This window comes from Helicoverpa armigera, chromosome 4, assembly GCF_030705265.1.
Source record: "Helicoverpa armigera isolate CAAS_96S chromosome 4, ASM3070526v1, whole genome shotgun sequence".
Lineage (NCBI taxonomy): Eukaryota > Metazoa > Arthropoda > Insecta > Lepidoptera > Noctuidae > Helicoverpa > Helicoverpa armigera.
This window is the reverse complement of record NC_087123.1, coordinates 7,916,932-7,933,709: the sequence shown is the minus strand read 5'-3', so window position 1 is coordinate 7,933,709 and position 16,778 is coordinate 7,916,932. Positions and strand designations below refer to the sequence as shown.

Below are 16,778 nucleotides of genomic sequence, written 5' to 3'. Positions count from 1 at the left end.
AAAATAAGTCAAGGTAATTGGTACCACCATACCATACCATCTCTTCATCTCTGCCATCTCCATCGTTAATCAAAATACAGCAGTTTTTTTTACCAAAATAGATGATGTTATTTGCAGGTAGTATTGCGTAATTTAATTAATTGTACAGGGAACGCCCCATTTCATTCTGGGAACACCTAACAGAGATATATTTATTGCTCTTATCTTCAGCTGTTAAAAAAATCTTAGTAAAACAAGCACAGGGAATTTTGGTTTTATCTTATTTCAATATTCAAATTACTATATGACTAGATAACTCCTTATCTGTTAAACATGAGTAGTTATTATTTTGTTTTTTATCATGCATACTATGATACTCATCAAAGCTAAATCAAGGGTTATTTTCAAGCCCAGGCTGAATCACTGTATGTGTGTGATAATGTTCTCTGTGAATTGAAGTAGACATTTCATAAATTCATTAATCTACATATTGAAATTAGATTTTATGGCCCAGATGTGCCAAATAATGCCAGCCCGCTTATGTGTAGAGCAACCCTAAGGGAATACCTAATAAGTGTGTGATGTCATAAATACCTAAATTAGGGTTGTGATCATGCTGCAGTGCCCACTACTGCAAATATACGCCACAGAGTTAGGAGCTGATAGAAATCGGAAATATAAAACATCTGTTTTTATTTACCTTTTTTATTAATCTATAACGTACAAGCTAGACTATACATAAAATAAAATCAGTTATTCATATATTACTTGTAGTGATGAGTTATTAACCCCAACACATAGTCCAATCATCCTTTCTCGTTTGTAATTTGACTATGATACGATATAGTGCCAAGGCTGGCCCTAATGGCAGCCCCAAACCTTTGACAATATCCGCTCGCCGCGCCATGCTCAATGCTTGTCCGTCAAATTCCTGAAAGTGGAAAAATAATTACTACTAGTACATTCCAGGATCCATTAACTAAGTCTTGTTAGCATTACTTTATCAATACCAATTCTGCCATTTGCCAAAATTGCTATTATGTTTATGTCTGCTATGATATTTGCATCACCATCTTCATCAACGTCATTTATTCAAATCAGTCAAGGCATTGCGTCTAAAGAGCGCCACAAAGGTACCACCCACAAAATAAGTGTTTTTTTTTACCTGTTCCTTAAGAATTGGAGCAGCTTCAGGCAAGTATTTTGTAAAATATTCAAATGCATCATCAGTTGTCCAATTCGTTATGTCTGGGATACTTGGATCAATAGGCAAGTCTTCAACCAATTTTGAAGGTGCTCTGTCAAGTTCATGTGGTTTCAGGAATGGGTCAACAGGAGGAGAATTTTGTGCATTGTACTCCATACTTCTGCGAATTGCAGGTGACCCAACTACAGTTGGACGAGATTCTAAGCAATTGTTGCATTCCCATTGATCCCAAGCTTTCAGTCTCTCTGGAATGCGTGGATTATGACAGAGAGCATGATAAGCATCAGAACAAATACTGCAAACTGTTAAAATGCCCTGCAACAAAAACAACTTATTAATGTGTTAACCATTATTTGAAATACATTTTAAAATGTTAATTGAAAACTTACAGCATCATTGGTCTCACAGCAGACTACACAAGTTTTACAATGAGGGCACTGCCAGGTATTATCAGGTCTAGGTTTTAAAATGCCAGACCCTGATTGAAGACAGCTCAAATGAGCTTTATTATTACAGTCTCGACATTCAACAAGTCTGTCATTAGAACCCCGTGGTTTCTGTACAAGACAAACAGAACAGACTCCAGATGTCTCATGTGGTAATGACTCTTCTTGTTCCATTTCATCACCACTCCCGTCTAGAGACACTTGGCTTTCTGACAATTGTGGTCCTTCCATGTCTGATTTTTGAAGCCCAGCAGAAATAAGTCTCTTTTTTATTGTACTTTTATTGAGTGAACCCACAGGACGACCTCTCTTGCGTTTGCTTGGTACATTGTTGTCAGATGGATCAAACACCTTTTTAGCCATCTTACGTCTTTCGCCAACACGTACAACTGCATTTCGAGAAGTGCTACTGCTAAGACCATTGCTGGATGAGCCACCACCTCGCTTTTTAGGCCTTCCTCGCATTCTTTGAGGTGAAGACCTGCATGAAGAATTAGCTGAAGAAGTCATCTGGAAATCAACAAAAATATCAAGTTTGAATCATGAACTGTGAACTTTCAATAGCAAAAATTACTGTCATATAAATGTCACATTTTAAAAAAGATTTCTTAATTATAAATTCTTTTTGGACAAAAAGTTACAAGCAAAAAGAAGGTTGTTTATAAACCCAAATATTAAAGGTGCAACAGATTAATTTTAATATTTTTTTTTGTGCTAAGAAGATACTATACATAAATATAGCAAACATAATCTCACCTTTGTATTGTTGTAATCAGCATTATAATCAAATTTGAAACTATCAGAGCTATCACCATCGTGATCAGCAGGACCCAATGCCAGGTTACCATTTTGTAATTTTACCAAACTCCCTGAAGACAGCTCCTTGTTTACAATCGTTTCAAGTTGCTTCTTTGAGTATTTAGACCCTTGTGAAGCAGCTGCTGACACAAGATCATCAAAAGCAATACCATTTTCTAAATAGCTTTGATCCTGATAAATTAGTGTGGCTATAGCAGAAGTTATGACCCTTCGCTCACTCGATGCAATTGATGAAGACATTTCTAAAAACAATAGAAATAATATGTGAATATTTAGATTTAAAGTTCAAAGATATGCTTTTGGCAATGGCTTGAAGTGAATAGACACTTCATGGGATTTCCTCATAGGAAAGTATGAGAACAATAATTTACAAGCTGAATACTCATGCAGGTTCAACTCACTGTGGTTTTGGTTTGATTTTTTTCGCCACTTAGCAGCGTTTCTATAGCTTACATTATCTTTATAATCAACTTTAAAAATACTTTTCTCCTTCAAGCAACGTTTAAGATCTGCTTTAGTGTCTTTGGGTACGACTTTGAAACACTTTAGCATAAAGTTGCAAATCCTATTTATATCGGGGCGCGATTTACGTGAACGCAAGTGATCTATAGCAGCCAATATTTGAGTTTTATACTTTATCTCTGACATTTCTGGAAAATAAAAATAAAATAAGTAGTAAGGAAAAGTGAGATGCGAGACATGTAAGAAATAAAGTAAAAGAAAAATATAATTAGAGGGCAAAAAAAAAAAAAAAATTAAACAAATTAATTATATTCAAACCGTGCATTAAAGGGGTATAAAAATAGTTTCTAGAGACATATTTATTTGAAAAGTTTACCTGATCAAAATCATGCCGGCGATTTTCGAAGCAAGCATGCAATTTATTCTTAAATCAACATTTATACTTAGTTCAGCAACTCATCATTGGCTATATTTTATTAGATTTTCGTTACAAGTTGATTGAATGATTAAGTACAGTATCCATATTTTTTTTTATTTACAGCGTTATACACCAACACCACTGACTGTTAAATAAATTATACAAAATTTGAATATCGTTGATGGAATCGTGATTAGGAGCTATTTACTTAATAATGAATATAATTTTAATTACACAGAAAATTAAGTTTATGCCTAAAGTTGAAGTTGACTTGGTTCTCTCTCTTTTACAAACACCCGAAATTCAACAAGCGAATATGCCATAGGCAAAAGGCTAAAAATGGAACTAAAATTCATTATTTTTTTGGGGATACCAGTAAATGGAAATTGGTGAACCAAAAACCAATATTAGGTTACTGAAGAGGAAAAGATCAGTAAAGTTAAATTAGGCAATATTAAGAATTCTGCAAAGTTATTGTAGTGTTAATATAAAAGTATAAAAGATTTCGTTATGACAATTTTAATTTTTTAATTTTGTGCAATTTAAATGATCGTTTAGGGACTGCTTTAGAAAACCTTTCTTGATGAAAATATTTTTTTAGCGACTATTTTTGCACGTACCTATTAATTTTATATCAACGATGATGATGATGTCCTATTCTCTATTATATGATGATGGTGGTTATTGTCATGTAAGGAGATTAGCGTAGGACATAATTATTATAGTGCACAAGCATTTACGCAGACACAAGTGTACTCTCTACATATTCCTCCACGCTCATAGCCCGATGGGACGGTAAGCCGACAGGACTGGAAAGGGATCAGGCGCAGGACCGACATTTACGTGCTCTCCGATGCACGGGTGTATCAATCACCAACTTTCAGGCTCCGGGCTGCTTTGTGAAAGTTTCTAAAACCGAAAAAGCGATTTCGGCCATACTCGGGAATTGAACTCGGGACCTCGTGCTCAGTAGCTGCGCTGGCGACAGCTAGACCAAGGAGGCAGTTATAGTTAAAGGGTACCGCCTTAAACTCGGCTTGTCTGTCCGTTCATCTATCTCCAGACTGTATCCTAAAACATGACTAACAGAACACACAAGATATTGACGAATCAGATGTTCGAGCTTATGGGTTGAAAAATTCTAGTCATAAATCTGAGGATGATTTGGTGATTCCTTCTTCCGCAAAGAGTTCCTTGTCAAGTTGTCAGTTGTCAGGACTTGCTTGATATTGACAGTGCAGCTTGTCACTGTCAATATCACGTTAGGATTTTGGATTTATTTTGCAAGTGGATGGAATGGAAAACTCGGTACTATAATTTCCATGGGTTGGAAATGTTCGAATAAACATTATTTTTTATAAACAAAGTTTGTGAAGTTAGATTTCAACATAATTTTCTTTAAAATGACGACGTTTGTTATGTCTGCCTTGCGCCTAACATACAGAAAACATACTTTCAAAGCCGTATTTTATTCAACACAACCTGAACGTGCAAATGAAAGAAATCTGGGCAAAATTGTAAATGTAGCTATAATTGGTGCCCCGAATTCTGGGAAGAGTACATTGATTAATAAAGTAACAGAAAGAAAGGTATGGTTTTCTCTGATCATAACCTAAATAAATGTATACCTTTACCGTAGCCAATAAATTAATTTAATATTTCAGATTTGTGCAGCTTCAAACAAAGTACACACAACAACGAAGTTAGTAAGAGCTATGTGCTTCTACAATGACACACAGATTGTATTCTTAGACACTCCTGGAGTTGTTACTGAAAGGGAACAAAAGAAGTAAGTTGTGCAAATCCTTGAAGCAATCCAAATATTGGTGATTTCACTACGAAGTCTACTTTCCAAATCATGGGCAGATTAGGCTGATGTGGTATTTGAGTTACTAAAGCATATGCCTAAATGATTGATCTTTTATGTAAATGACTTGTTTTATATTTAATTCTTAGGGCTTACCCGAAACATGTCAAGTAATGTAAACTTTAATTATGATTCCAGATACAACTTGCCTGAATCCATGATCAAAGCTTGTCACAAGAGTTTGAGATGTGCAGATGTTGTTGGCGTGGTACATGATGTCTCTAACAAATACACAAAGGATTATCTTCACTCAGATGTCATCAATATGTTGAATTTTATTGCTGAAACACCAAGTTTTTTAATAATTAACAAAGTAAGGTTGCTTTTATAACTGACTAGCTGTTTTCCCGTGGAGTCCCCTATGTCCTGTGGGAACTACTACTAACCTATGTTCTCAGGGTTAGCTTCCCAAGAGAAAAAGTAATTTTCAAATTGGTCAAGTAGTTTTGGAGCCCCTAGGTTACAAACAAACAGAAAAATATTTATATATTCCTCTTTATTATATAGCTTTTCTTTGTCAACAGATTGATAAATTTAAATCCAAAGCACAGTTGCTAACTACAATAAGTAGTCTGACTAATGGATTCATAGCTGGAAACCCCATACCTGGAAGTGGCAAAAGTAAATCTAAAGATAAAGGAGACAAGAAACCTGAGAAGGGATACAGTAAATTCTCTGATGTTTTTCTCATATCAGCTCTGAATGGTGATGGAGTTCAAGACATTAAGGTAAATATAGGTCTTTAGTGACTTCAACTAGTCGTTACGGGTAGTCAGAAGCCAGTAAGTCTGATACCAGTCTAACCAAGGGGTATTGGGTTGCCCGGGTAACTGGGTTGAGGAGGTCAGACAGGCAGTCGCGTCTTGTAAAGCACTGGTATTCAGCTGAATCTGGTTAGACTGGAAGCCGACCCCAACATAGTTGGGAAAAAGGCTCGGAGGATGATGAGATGATGAGTGACTTCAACTCCCTGATTTACTAGGAATCACCTAGAAATTCATTAAAGATTATTATTATTTTTCATTTTCAGAATTACCTAGTAAGCAATGCAAAAACTGCCAACTTTCAATATTCTCCTAGTCAATGGACTGACCAGAGACCAGAGTCTCTCATAGAAGAAGCTGTTAGGGCGAAGTTCCTAGACTTTTTGGCACAAGAGATCCCATATAAACTGAATGTACAGCTAGAATATTATGAAGAGATTGAGGAACAAGAGAAGATTCTGTGTTCAGTAGCCGTGGAGTGCCCCAATGAGAGATTAGTCAGGTTAATAGCTGGTGCTGGAGGGGGGAGGCTACAGCAAATCAAGACTCATATCCGGAATGATCTAGTAGACTTATTCAAGAAAACAGTAGTATTATCCCTTAGTTTAAAAATAAAAAGCAAAAATGAAGCAGCCATTGTGAATTAAGAGCTAGTTGTTATCAAATGTGTAAATATGCCTTATTATGTATGTATGTTTTATACTGTTAGTTACTTACAGAGTAAGTTAATAAAAAATGGAATATATTGACCATTGTTGTTTTCATTAAGTACTTTAGAGTTCCATATTAAGAAGAGGTTGGGTTTTTTGTTTAGACCTCATTTAGCAGTGGAGATTTTTAAGTAGCTAAAGCTACTTATTGGAGTCTTTATTAATAGATATTTCTACAATAAGACTACATTGAATAGTCTCGCCAAACACAATGGTGGTTAGAAACTAGCATCGTTTATTTAAGCGCTACCTACAGAAGTCCAAATCCGGCAAATCGGGGTATCGTAATCGAGGTAGGCCGCTTAGAATGAGTTAAGACAAACATACAGCATTTTTTTGCAACGTTTTTTACAGGATTTCAGGACTATGACTACGAATTGCAAAAAGAGATCACTACGAAATTCATCCTTGCCTCAAAAGTATTCAAAACAGAACCACATACACATCCATAGATCAGGTACTTGAGATTACTAATAGTTTTAGAACTAACTCTGTCGAGAAGCTTGGTTCGACTCCTGAATCTATCAGGGTTAGGTCACACTTTTCTAGTGGTAGATACCTAGTTATGTCAAGATTTAATTGTAGCTGATGGCGAAAATCAAGTTTATCAAGTATCCATACCTACATACGTACGAGTACCTATACATATTGTTACCTATCTAGGTGGACATGCCTACCTAAATGTAAACAGAAATGCAAAATGAAATGAAACTATGTTTATTGAAACGTTGCCGCGGTGTTAAATTCTATCAAGCAAGTGGATACCAAATGAAGTTGGAACGTTAATAGCCAATAAATAACGGCGGCCACATTATCTTCCCGCTTAGTTATTCATACTAAACAATAGAATTGTACGAAACACTAAGAGACCGTACAACTTAACCACGAAACTTTGTTAAGACTTGTTTACAGTTACAGTTCAGTTTATGTGATGGTGGTCCCTAACTTGCTACGTAGTATACACCTACTTCACACATACACGATTTAAACGATCTTAGTTCCAAACAAAACTAGTTTAATTGAGATTACCTACCTATTCGCATGTAATAAATTGGATATCGTTCTTCTAAAGTTACGTTGTGTACGCAACTAAAGAACTATGTAATCCCAACAGTTCAAAGTTTAAGCTGGAATTCACGTTAGTAGGTACGTGCCAATGTTAATTGAATTAAGAATACTTACGTAAGTTTACCTTCAGACTCTTGCTAAAAAAGGTACTTATAGGTACCTATACATATAGTGTTAGTTTACTTTGTGTGTGGTTTGGTCCATACTTTATACTTAGGTACGTTGGAATCTAGTGTAGGTCTAGTGTGTACCTACCTAATAGGTTTGGATCTAAGCTGTAGCTTACACTTAAGCTTAAGATTCCTGTACCTATGGTTTAGAGTAGACAATAATATAGTTATCCAGGTATTTCTGCCTTATTAATGAAATTCAGGTAGTATTACATACGTACCTACTTATGGTAGGTTGGTTTGTAGAGGTTTTATTCAGGGGGCCTTTTAACTTTTTGACCAGCACGGCAGAATAACACGGCGTTTCAAAGCTTCCTAATTCAGTAGGTTAACACTAACACCGAATACCACACACATCTGTGGCTGTGGCTGATATCACGCGCCATCGCCACCTAAGAGGTATTTAACCTGACCTCTGTCTACTAATAGAGCTCTCCTATTACCTAGGTACTACTGGTAACTGGGCAATTATAGGTAGGTAGGTACCTATTGAATTTAGAGGATAGCAATTAAGAACATGAGCCTGCCTGCTAACAACCATTGTAGAATGTGGTTTAGTGCTTGCTGTTTGTTTGTGTCTACCTACCTATCTGAAAAGACGTGTGACAGAGGAAATCAGCGCCTACTATTTGTGAGCTATCGGAATTATAGAAATCTTATCAAGTAGGTACGCTTGCCATAAAGAGCACCGGCTTAACGGATCCATATATTTTATAAATAGCCGTCCGATCAATCCGTTTTGTTTAAGTTCGGTTCCCGTCCTGTAAAGGAAAACGTTTCGCTAGTGAGGGGCGTGTCGACAACAATCCCGACACGATTCGATAGCTCTCACAGTGCGATTGAATTGTAAGTGTTAGTGCCCATCAACAAAGAGACCCCTGAATACTCAACGGGCCGGTATTTGTAGAGGCTTCAAACTTTTACCTATTAAAATAAGTAAAGTTTGACGTAGGTGGCTTGGCTAGCCATAGGTGTCTACAACCGCAAACCGAAAATAGACCTCTGTACCTGTTTTAACTACCAGACTCTATCTTAACATCGACTAAAAACCTACAAGGTATAATTTTATTAGAATGTTTTAAGTAAGTATAAACCTACTATAAGGACAAATTGTAGTAGTCCCCTGACACCGCACAGCTCCGAGGATAGGGAGTCAAATAGAACAATTTTTAAATTAATTTCTTCAGATCATGTTTATCTCCCAGAACCCATTTTTCTAGAGGTGGGGTAGTGATCCCAGGAGAAATTCACTGTTTCGTTGTAAACTGCATAATTCCATACTCTGTTTCCAACAACGTTTGAAAATTACATTACGAAAACTGCAAATGTTCATTCGTGAGCTTTTAATTAATTAACTAAAGGTTGTTATTATTAACAGAAAAATGCATTTACCGAAAAATTAATTTCCTATTTTCATGTAAAATAGGCCTCAACATTTTTAGGTTGGTAACCTTCAATGGAAAGTCGAAGTTACATTTTTCCGGACGTGTCGAGATTTTTCCCAAGAAAAGCTTTTAACCACTCGAACTGGAATCGCAATTACAACAGAGTTCTTCTAAAAATTCGCGCCGACCGCATTTTGGTAGGATGGACTTCAATCGAACAAAAGTTTCAACGATGTATGTAAATGAGGCACCACGCCGACCTGAGCTACTCGATTGGAAAATGGAAAATGGCTTTGTATTTTTAGAAGAGAGAAGGTGTATTCATTTTCCTTGGATCACAACATAAGTGTAAAGGAGACTTTATTATAAGAGTTTCGAACTAGCATGGAAAATGAGACCTCCTTTTCCATATTAAAACTTGCAGCTTATCATGACCCTGCTATCTACATGGACACTGATAAATCGGTGTGCTACAAAACATGGTATGTGTTCAAATAATTAGGTAAGTTTGCCAAAGCTTTCAAACATTAAACTTTCATCATCACCATCCTCTTGCCCCTATCCCAATTTTATTTGGACTTTTCTCCTTCCCTACTCTTCTATCTGACGTCATCTCACATCAAACTTTGGTTATAATTTATAATGAGGTGCATGTTACTTTTTTAAATAGCCTGAAGCGACACAAATGCCTACAATCCAATATAAGTAGGTACTTTAAACATGGCGATAAAAATAGTCTGGCTGTAAGACTTAATAAGGCGTTAACTGTTTCGTTACACAAACAATTTTCGAAAGGCTACCCAACTTTAATCGAAATCAACATAACACATACCTAGATACAATTGACAACGTTAGAACAATGGTTGAATAGCGAACACCCGGGGCGTTGCAACTAGTCAACTAAACACGAACTTTGCCGTGGTAGCGCATATGTGTTAGATTGCTAGAAAGTGGAGGTAAGACGATACTGCTAGGTGCCGAGTTTCTATGCATTGCACTTAGGCAAGCGCGACGAAAATTCGACCACATGTGCGCAAGCACGCCTCCCAACTTGCGATGTGCTTAGTTTCGTGCTAAAACGCTACTCAACTTTATATCGTTTCTCGGTAAATGTGTATCTTCGCTTGTTTTGCTCTCTCTGCATTCATGTGAATGGGGTTCTGCTGACTACAAAAGTACCTGTAATTATAGAGTTGTTTCTAATTTAATATTTTTATATTGGCTTAATAAAATTCTTTTATATCGACACTTTGACCACTGTTACTGTAAATTTCCGTAAAGACACTTGTTGCGTATTTTATCGATAACCAGGCTTGTTCATAGGCTATTTTAGTAAAACTCGAGAGTTCAAATCAGTTTGCTATAAACTTTGTGCCGTTGTATTGGCATCAGGTGTACAATGTATCTACATGTTTAAATATGTAGTCACTTGTTATACAATAAGGTACGGACACTGTTCATAGCTTCGCTCAGAGGGGTAATAATTTTATAAAGTGCAAAAAGATACTTAGCTTTGTTTTAAATGAGTTTTTTGATATTTTATACGTGCATTACTTACATAATCAGGAAATTGAAAATATTTCATTTCGCTGTTTTATAGATTCGCATCTGACTGAAAATTTGTAATCAGGATTGTGTCAATTGACTAGAAAACTTCATTTTATGTTATCAAAACTTTGGTTTTAATCGACACGAATAAAAACTCGTGGTGACAATAAAAACTGTACTACAATAGTAATCATAAAATTCGAAATAGAAGCGAAGCGCGGAGAAAATAATAATCGCTCGTCGTCTTCAAAGTTCAGAAGTTACATAAAACCAAGACGAGTGTAATTTGTACTCGAAACTTCTACCACTTTTACAGGGACTGTTAAGATGAAACACTAATAACTAACCGTTATAAATCAGGTCTAAAAATATTTGTGCAAAGCTTTATATAGAAAATAAAAAGAAATAGATTTAAATTAAAGGAACGGATGATTAAAATGTAGGTAGGTATCACAGAATGTGAATTGTACATTTTCTTTGACTTTCAGAAACAAATGAGAAATTAAAAAAGTTGCTCCTGTTTTTGACACTGGCCATTAAAACAATTACGTACATCTTAAATGTTGGGTACTTATTCAAAATGTTCTAACTTAATATCTTTTGTAACCCAAATGCCTAATTTTACACAAAGCGTCATAAACGTTAATTCTGTAATTATGTAGACGTGAACAATGGCAAGGTATTAATTAAGAACATGAATGTTTTATAAATGTCGAGCTGCGTTGTACGGGGCCCAATTTTCTTGGGAATGACAATTGATATCTTACTAGCGATAAATAACGTTTCCCGGCTCAAACACACGAGTTCATTTTCGCCATCACCCGACGATATTTTCACATAATGTTCTCGAGGGTCGCTATCTTATAGATTTATCTAGATGGCGAAGGAAGTTCTGGAAAAATGTTGTTGCAATTTCGACTGGAATTCTCGAACTAACATTTGTCTTGGATTCGTTTCATTATTGACTTACGGCGGAAATCCCCAGATATAGGCAAATAATTTGTGACAACTTTAACTGGTCACATATAAGTGCAGCTAAGCTTAGAGCCAACCTATTGCTAGCCAATTTTATTTGTCCTGATGTTCATTGAGACAATTATTGTAGTCCATCCTCAAAACTCACAATACAACACTCATTGTTGTATTGTGAGTTTTCTAGATAATCTATTGTGAAGCCACGGTAGGCACGAGTTTACAAGTAACTTGAACGATAGCTATGCATTTAGAATTTTCTCAATCAGGTATTTTTCTAAGGATCGCTTAAGTTTTAAATTAATATTTTACTGTAGTTGTGTGTTTAGGCAAAGAGCCTGTCGTGTTAATTAGCAGTCTACTATATTTTTTATAGTTTGTGTAGAATGGTCGAAAATGTATCGTAGACATTTACTTCACGAAATGAAGCCAGCATCAGCCTCAACGAAATGCTAAAACACACAGATGCATAAAGTTAATATATGTAGTACCTCAGCACACAGCATTATAGTGATTATTATGCATTATAGCGATGATCGCCGGTAGCAATATAATGACGCAACAATGGGCGGCTCGGAGCATTGATTGACGCGAGAGGAAAGCCTGCTCCGATGAGCATAAACGAATGTAGTACATCTACGAGTTTACTAAGTTTATCTAACGCGGTATTATAAACATCCTTATATTTCCTTTGTGTTGCGGACGAGATAACATTTTTCATTCAACCCACGATTAATTCCCGTAAGATTAATTAAACAACTTTTTTGAATGTTTTGTTAATTTACGAATATGTTTGAAGGTACAATTATTCCCTAGGAGTATTCAAAATCAGATCTAACAAATTTTCTAAAAATAATTTATGCTGTTCCACGCGGTTTCACCCGCTTTCCGCGGAAACTTCTTGTACCCAGATAAAACCTATGCTACGGCGAAGCATACATAGCTGAACATGCAGCGCAGATAATGTAGCTTCCTAATAATGAAAATATTACTTAAATTGGTTCGAACTACAAATCGGAGCCTATTCGATTAAAAAAAACAAGCTAATCTTTATATTTTAGTTTAGATTATGGAATCTTAATGTAGTGTAAATAAAGCTATATAAGTACAGACGAGGAGTTATATATTAGTTTACATTATCGAACCTTAGTGTAATATAAGAAAGCTACGTACTACGTAAAGGAGTTCCAACGTACCTGCACGCATCTAGAGGTACACACATTTCGAATGCGCCTTGAGGTGTTCAAATTCACGCGGGCTGTAAATACGTAACTATCATGCGCTCTGTATGCGTACTGTGATCGCTTAGTGTGTACCTAGCTTAACAGAAACAATCTTTAGTGTATTTTTAAAGACGCTTACGTGGCTTAACTTACATTTTCCAAGAGAGTAAAGAACAGGTAGGTGTCTGCCTTTATTCGTCAGTCAAAGTTTGCGCTTACAATTTGAAGGCTCTGCATATTCATACAATTTTCGAAAGTTTCTGCGGTGCACCGCTGTGTGAGTTTCATTGGCGTTAAGTACGTACCTATATGAAATTGTTAAATATGAGCGTGAGATAAACTTAAGTACATTATGTAAGTTGTTAAAGACTACTAGGAAATCCGTTGCTTTTGAAATTGCTTAACTGCTTTCGTTGTTTATCTCTCTCTTAGTATCTCTTGCCAAAATAATATTGGACATGTTTTTTTTTTAATTTCACTTCGCACGTTTTTCGGGAAAGACTTACAAATAAACTTTTTTTGATATTTTATTGTGTGAAAAGCTTCCATGTCTGTCTTCCTAGCTACACCCTAAGGCCCTTATATGTAGCCACCTGGTTTATCATATGTGTTCCAGAAGGAGATCATAAAGTTTAAACCAAAGTCAGGTTAAGTAGCAGAGAAACAGCTAGATTGACTAGCTCCATCATCCTCCGAGCCTTTTCTCAACTATGTTGGGGTCGGCTTCCAGTCTAACAGGATTTAGCTAAGTACCAGTGCTTTACAAGAATCGACTGCCTATCTGACCTCCTCAACCCAGTTACCCAGGCAACCCAATACCCTTTGGTTAGACTGGCTTCTGACTACTCGTAACGACTGCCGAGGATGTTAAATGACAGCCGGGACCTACAGTTTAACGTGCCATCCGAAACACAGTCCTTGGTTTCTAAGAGATACTTAGAAAGTACATACAAGTACAGATTGACTAGCTCCATGTGGAACAAAAATAAATATGTGGAGAACATGTTACAGCCATCCAATATTGCTTCGACGCAATGCGGCCTCTGTCACGAGGCTAAAACTTAAGAACAAATGGATACGCGAAAGTTTAAGCATGAGTAAAGGGTATTCAATTTCTTTAACGACTATCATTTTTGCCGGGTCTTGCCATGAATCTTCAAGATAAGCGTTTAATGGAAATAACAGCTCGGCGAAGAACATTATGGTCATACGCGAACTATCGCCAGGCCATAACCTTAAAAGGGTAATATTTCTGCATAAACAAACTATTTGTTTCTTGTACGTGTTTTTACGAAATCCATTATGACTATGTGTCTTTGTGCGTAAAATGTAATGTTCATGGAGTAGAGATAAACATGGCGATTCTGGGAAATGTTAGAAAAGGTCTGATTTAGGATGTAATAAACTTGTAACATAGTGCTACTCAATCATAGCACACAACGGACGTGGACGATCTATTCCTTTAAAGAACCTTACCCTTGGGACATTTTAACCTACCTACCTAATATATTTAAGTAAGTAAACTTAATTTTTAAGTCAAAGTATTTACCTGTGTATTTTTGATATGATTGTAAATAAAATGTTCGATGCCGAAATGGCCGAAAATTCATAACTTACGCGAACAACGTTCCAAGTCAAAAATATTTCGAAGTAGGATTTGCTAATGGATAACGAAATATTAAAAATGTTTTTGCAATAAAATTGATCCATAGTCGAAAAATATGTTTCAGTATAAAATATATGTTGATTCAAATAAAAATGTAAAAATAAAGCGGACTTTAAAAAAACTCACGTAACGTGAAAAACTGGAAAACTGCATTTTGTTAATCTCATCATCATTTTTTGTTAATTCATCATTTTGTAAATCTTAATCGATGTAAAAGTTTTTTGTTAATTTACACATTGTTTGTGTAATGTGCATAAAACATATTCATGTTTCCAAGATCAATATTTTAAGTATTTTTTGTTGTTTCAGAAAAAAAAAACAAAACAAAGTTCAAACGCATCTAAAAGGATTCCAGTGTAAACAATGTCGAATCAACACGATGAATTTATCTAAAGGGAAATCTCTTCAGCGAAAAGCAAACACGTCTCGAGCAAAAGACTACGGAGGGATGAGTGATTCACTGGGCTAGAAAATGTTAGTTGATTTTTGAATTTCACACTTCAATACCCGCTTTAACGTGGGGACGGCGCGATTGTGTTTACGTGTTTTCGAGTGATCATCCACAATAAAAAATGTTCAGCGAATATGTATTTTTAACAAAACATCGAAACAACCCTTTTATTCAGGTAAATGCGTTCGAATGTGAAGATATACGAAACAAATGTTGGGACGATCAAACGTTTGTGAGCAAGTGAAGCTCACATAATAATACCTTTACTGTTTACCTTCGAATAAGTAGCCAAATGTAAGTACTCAGACGGAATTTTATGTAAATCTGATAATTCTTGCAAAAACAATGCGTTCAGTGCTTTTATATAGTCATTTAAAACATATGTTTTTATAAAATTTGGTTTAGATGAGAAATATTAGAAATGCTGGCATAAATGTTGCGATAAAACAATGTAATATAACATGTGATATACATTTTGTTTCTCTAACCATGGCTAGTGTAACGCCAGCATATAACAAATCTTTCTGCACTTTGGCACGACACCAAAAAACTTAGTATTTTGTGTTAAAGACGGCGTATTATTACCGAGAGCTCATAAACATAACGAGCAAAGTGGAGTTTTAACAAAAGCTAAATGCCTACATTGTTGTTACAGTTAGCACCCGCTATTAAAGGCGTCGAGAAAAAAGCGGATAATTGGAGTAAAGCCAATTTCTGTAGATGACAGGAAACTTTGTTAAATGTTATAACAGCGGAATTTATGATTAGAAGTTGGAGTAGTGCAGCAGGCTTCCAACAGTTCCAACTTCAGAATTCAATTAGGTACCGACGATTATGGAATCTCTTTTTTTATACAGACATTGTTCTCAAACTTTGTTCCTGTCGAGTCTTTATCTGACGACTTCCTCCAGCCTTTAGCATTTTTATTGTTGAAATTAATTGGTTGTTTCCTTTGATACTGGACTCAAAGACAGGATAACTATGGATTCAATATTGAAAGTACTTGAGCGGATTAGATTACCTGTTGATTTGTAGATTATTATTGATATACTTAAATTAAAGTTTAAATAGAAGGAGAAACGCTTGTTGTTAGTCCGTGGGCTTGCGATTGGTCGACCACTGTGCACTCAAGATTCTGGGTTCAGAATTAAGATGGAACGGCAAAGCTTAATCACATATTGTTTGATCCGGGGATTAACAGAGGGTTTCAAACTCGAAATTAGTGGAGCGAGTGACTGGCCAATTGACCTATTTAGAGTATAAAAACTAAGTTTAAGTACAATGAAAACTTAGTTTGATTTAAATTCCGATAAATGGTGCTCGCTTTGTTGTTCGACAATTTTGCATAAAATTTTAAGAGTTGCGTGGAAAATAATAATGGAAAATATGCCGCTTTTCTAAACGTAAAAAAGTCCTAACAAGTTATTTAGAGTGCAATCAACATGCCCATTAGGATATTTGGTAGCGGTCAAGTGCTCGACTTGACCGCTGCCGAATATATCCTAAAGATTGAGGTAGGAAACCCTAAATTGAAGTGAAGTTTTCTCATTAATTTGATTACGTCGATCCCAGGGCCCGACCCGTGTCACAAGTAACTTCATTAGTTACGCAACTTGCTGAAAG

The 16,778-nt window shown here is 35.9% G+C and overlaps 2 protein-coding genes across 4 annotated transcripts; one reads left to right on the top strand and one right to left on the bottom strand.

The window, feature by feature from the left end:
• Window positions 1-668: 668 nt before the first annotated feature.
• LOC110375293 (histone-lysine N-methyltransferase 2C) lies at window positions 669-3,699 on the bottom strand. 3 transcript variants are annotated; one of them, XM_021333355.3, is made up of 7 exons: window positions 3,566-3,699; window positions 3,290-3,476; window positions 2,853-3,101; window positions 2,389-2,693; window positions 1,576-2,142; window positions 1,145-1,501; window positions 669-910 (listed from the first exon to the last, which is right to left on the bottom strand). In XM_021333355.3, exons 3-7 carry the CDS (start codon window positions 3,097-3,099, stop codon window positions 764-766), a joined length of 1,623 nt encoding a protein of 540 aa, XP_021189030.3. In that variant the 5' UTR covers window positions 3,100-3,101; window positions 3,290-3,476; window positions 3,566-3,699; the 3' UTR covers window positions 669-763. The 3 variants fall into 3 exon arrangements, with proteins under 3 accessions (XP_021189030.3, XP_021189029.3, XP_021189031.3); XM_021333354.3 differs by having other exon boundaries at window positions 3,290-3,674; XM_021333356.3 differs by lacking the exon at window positions 2,853-3,101 and having other exon boundaries at window positions 3,290-3,674.
• A 900-nt stretch (window positions 3,700-4,599) lies between these two features.
• On the top strand, window positions 4,600-6,712 carry LOC110375299 (GTPase Era, mitochondrial). The gene is made up of 5 exons (XM_021333363.3): window positions 4,600-4,920; window positions 4,996-5,120; window positions 5,337-5,511; window positions 5,723-5,926; window positions 6,229-6,712. Exons 1-5 carry the CDS (start codon window positions 4,735-4,737, stop codon window positions 6,607-6,609), a joined length of 1,071 nt encoding a protein of 356 aa, XP_021189038.3. The 5' UTR covers window positions 4,600-4,734; the 3' UTR covers window positions 6,610-6,712.
• Window positions 6,713-16,778: the final 10,066 nt, after the last annotated feature.

Bases quoted from the DNA above. Each gene is read 5' to 3' on its own strand.
- LOC110375293 (XM_021333355.3), bottom strand. From the start codon at position 3,099: ATGTCAGAGATAAAGTATAAAACTCAAATATTGGCTGCTATAGATCAC. The intron at 2,694-2,852 runs GTGAGTTGAACC...TATTGTTTTTAG, and splicing joins AAAATCAAACCAAAACCACA to AAATGTCTTCATCAATTGCA. The intron at 911-1,144 runs GTAAAAAAAAAC...TTCCACTTTCAG, and splicing joins CTCCAATTCTTAAGGAACAG to GAATTTGACGGACAAGCATT.
- LOC110375299 (XM_021333363.3), top strand. From the start codon at position 4,735: ATGACGACGTTTGTTATGTCTGCCTTGCGCCTAACATACAGAAAACAT. The intron at 4,921-4,995 runs GTATGGTTTTCT...TTAATATTTCAG, and splicing joins ATAAAGTAACAGAAAGAAAG to ATTTGTGCAGCTTCAAACAA. The intron at 5,512-5,722 runs GTAAGGTTGCTT...CTTTGTCAACAG, and splicing joins GTTTTTTAATAATTAACAAA to ATTGATAAATTTAAATCCAA.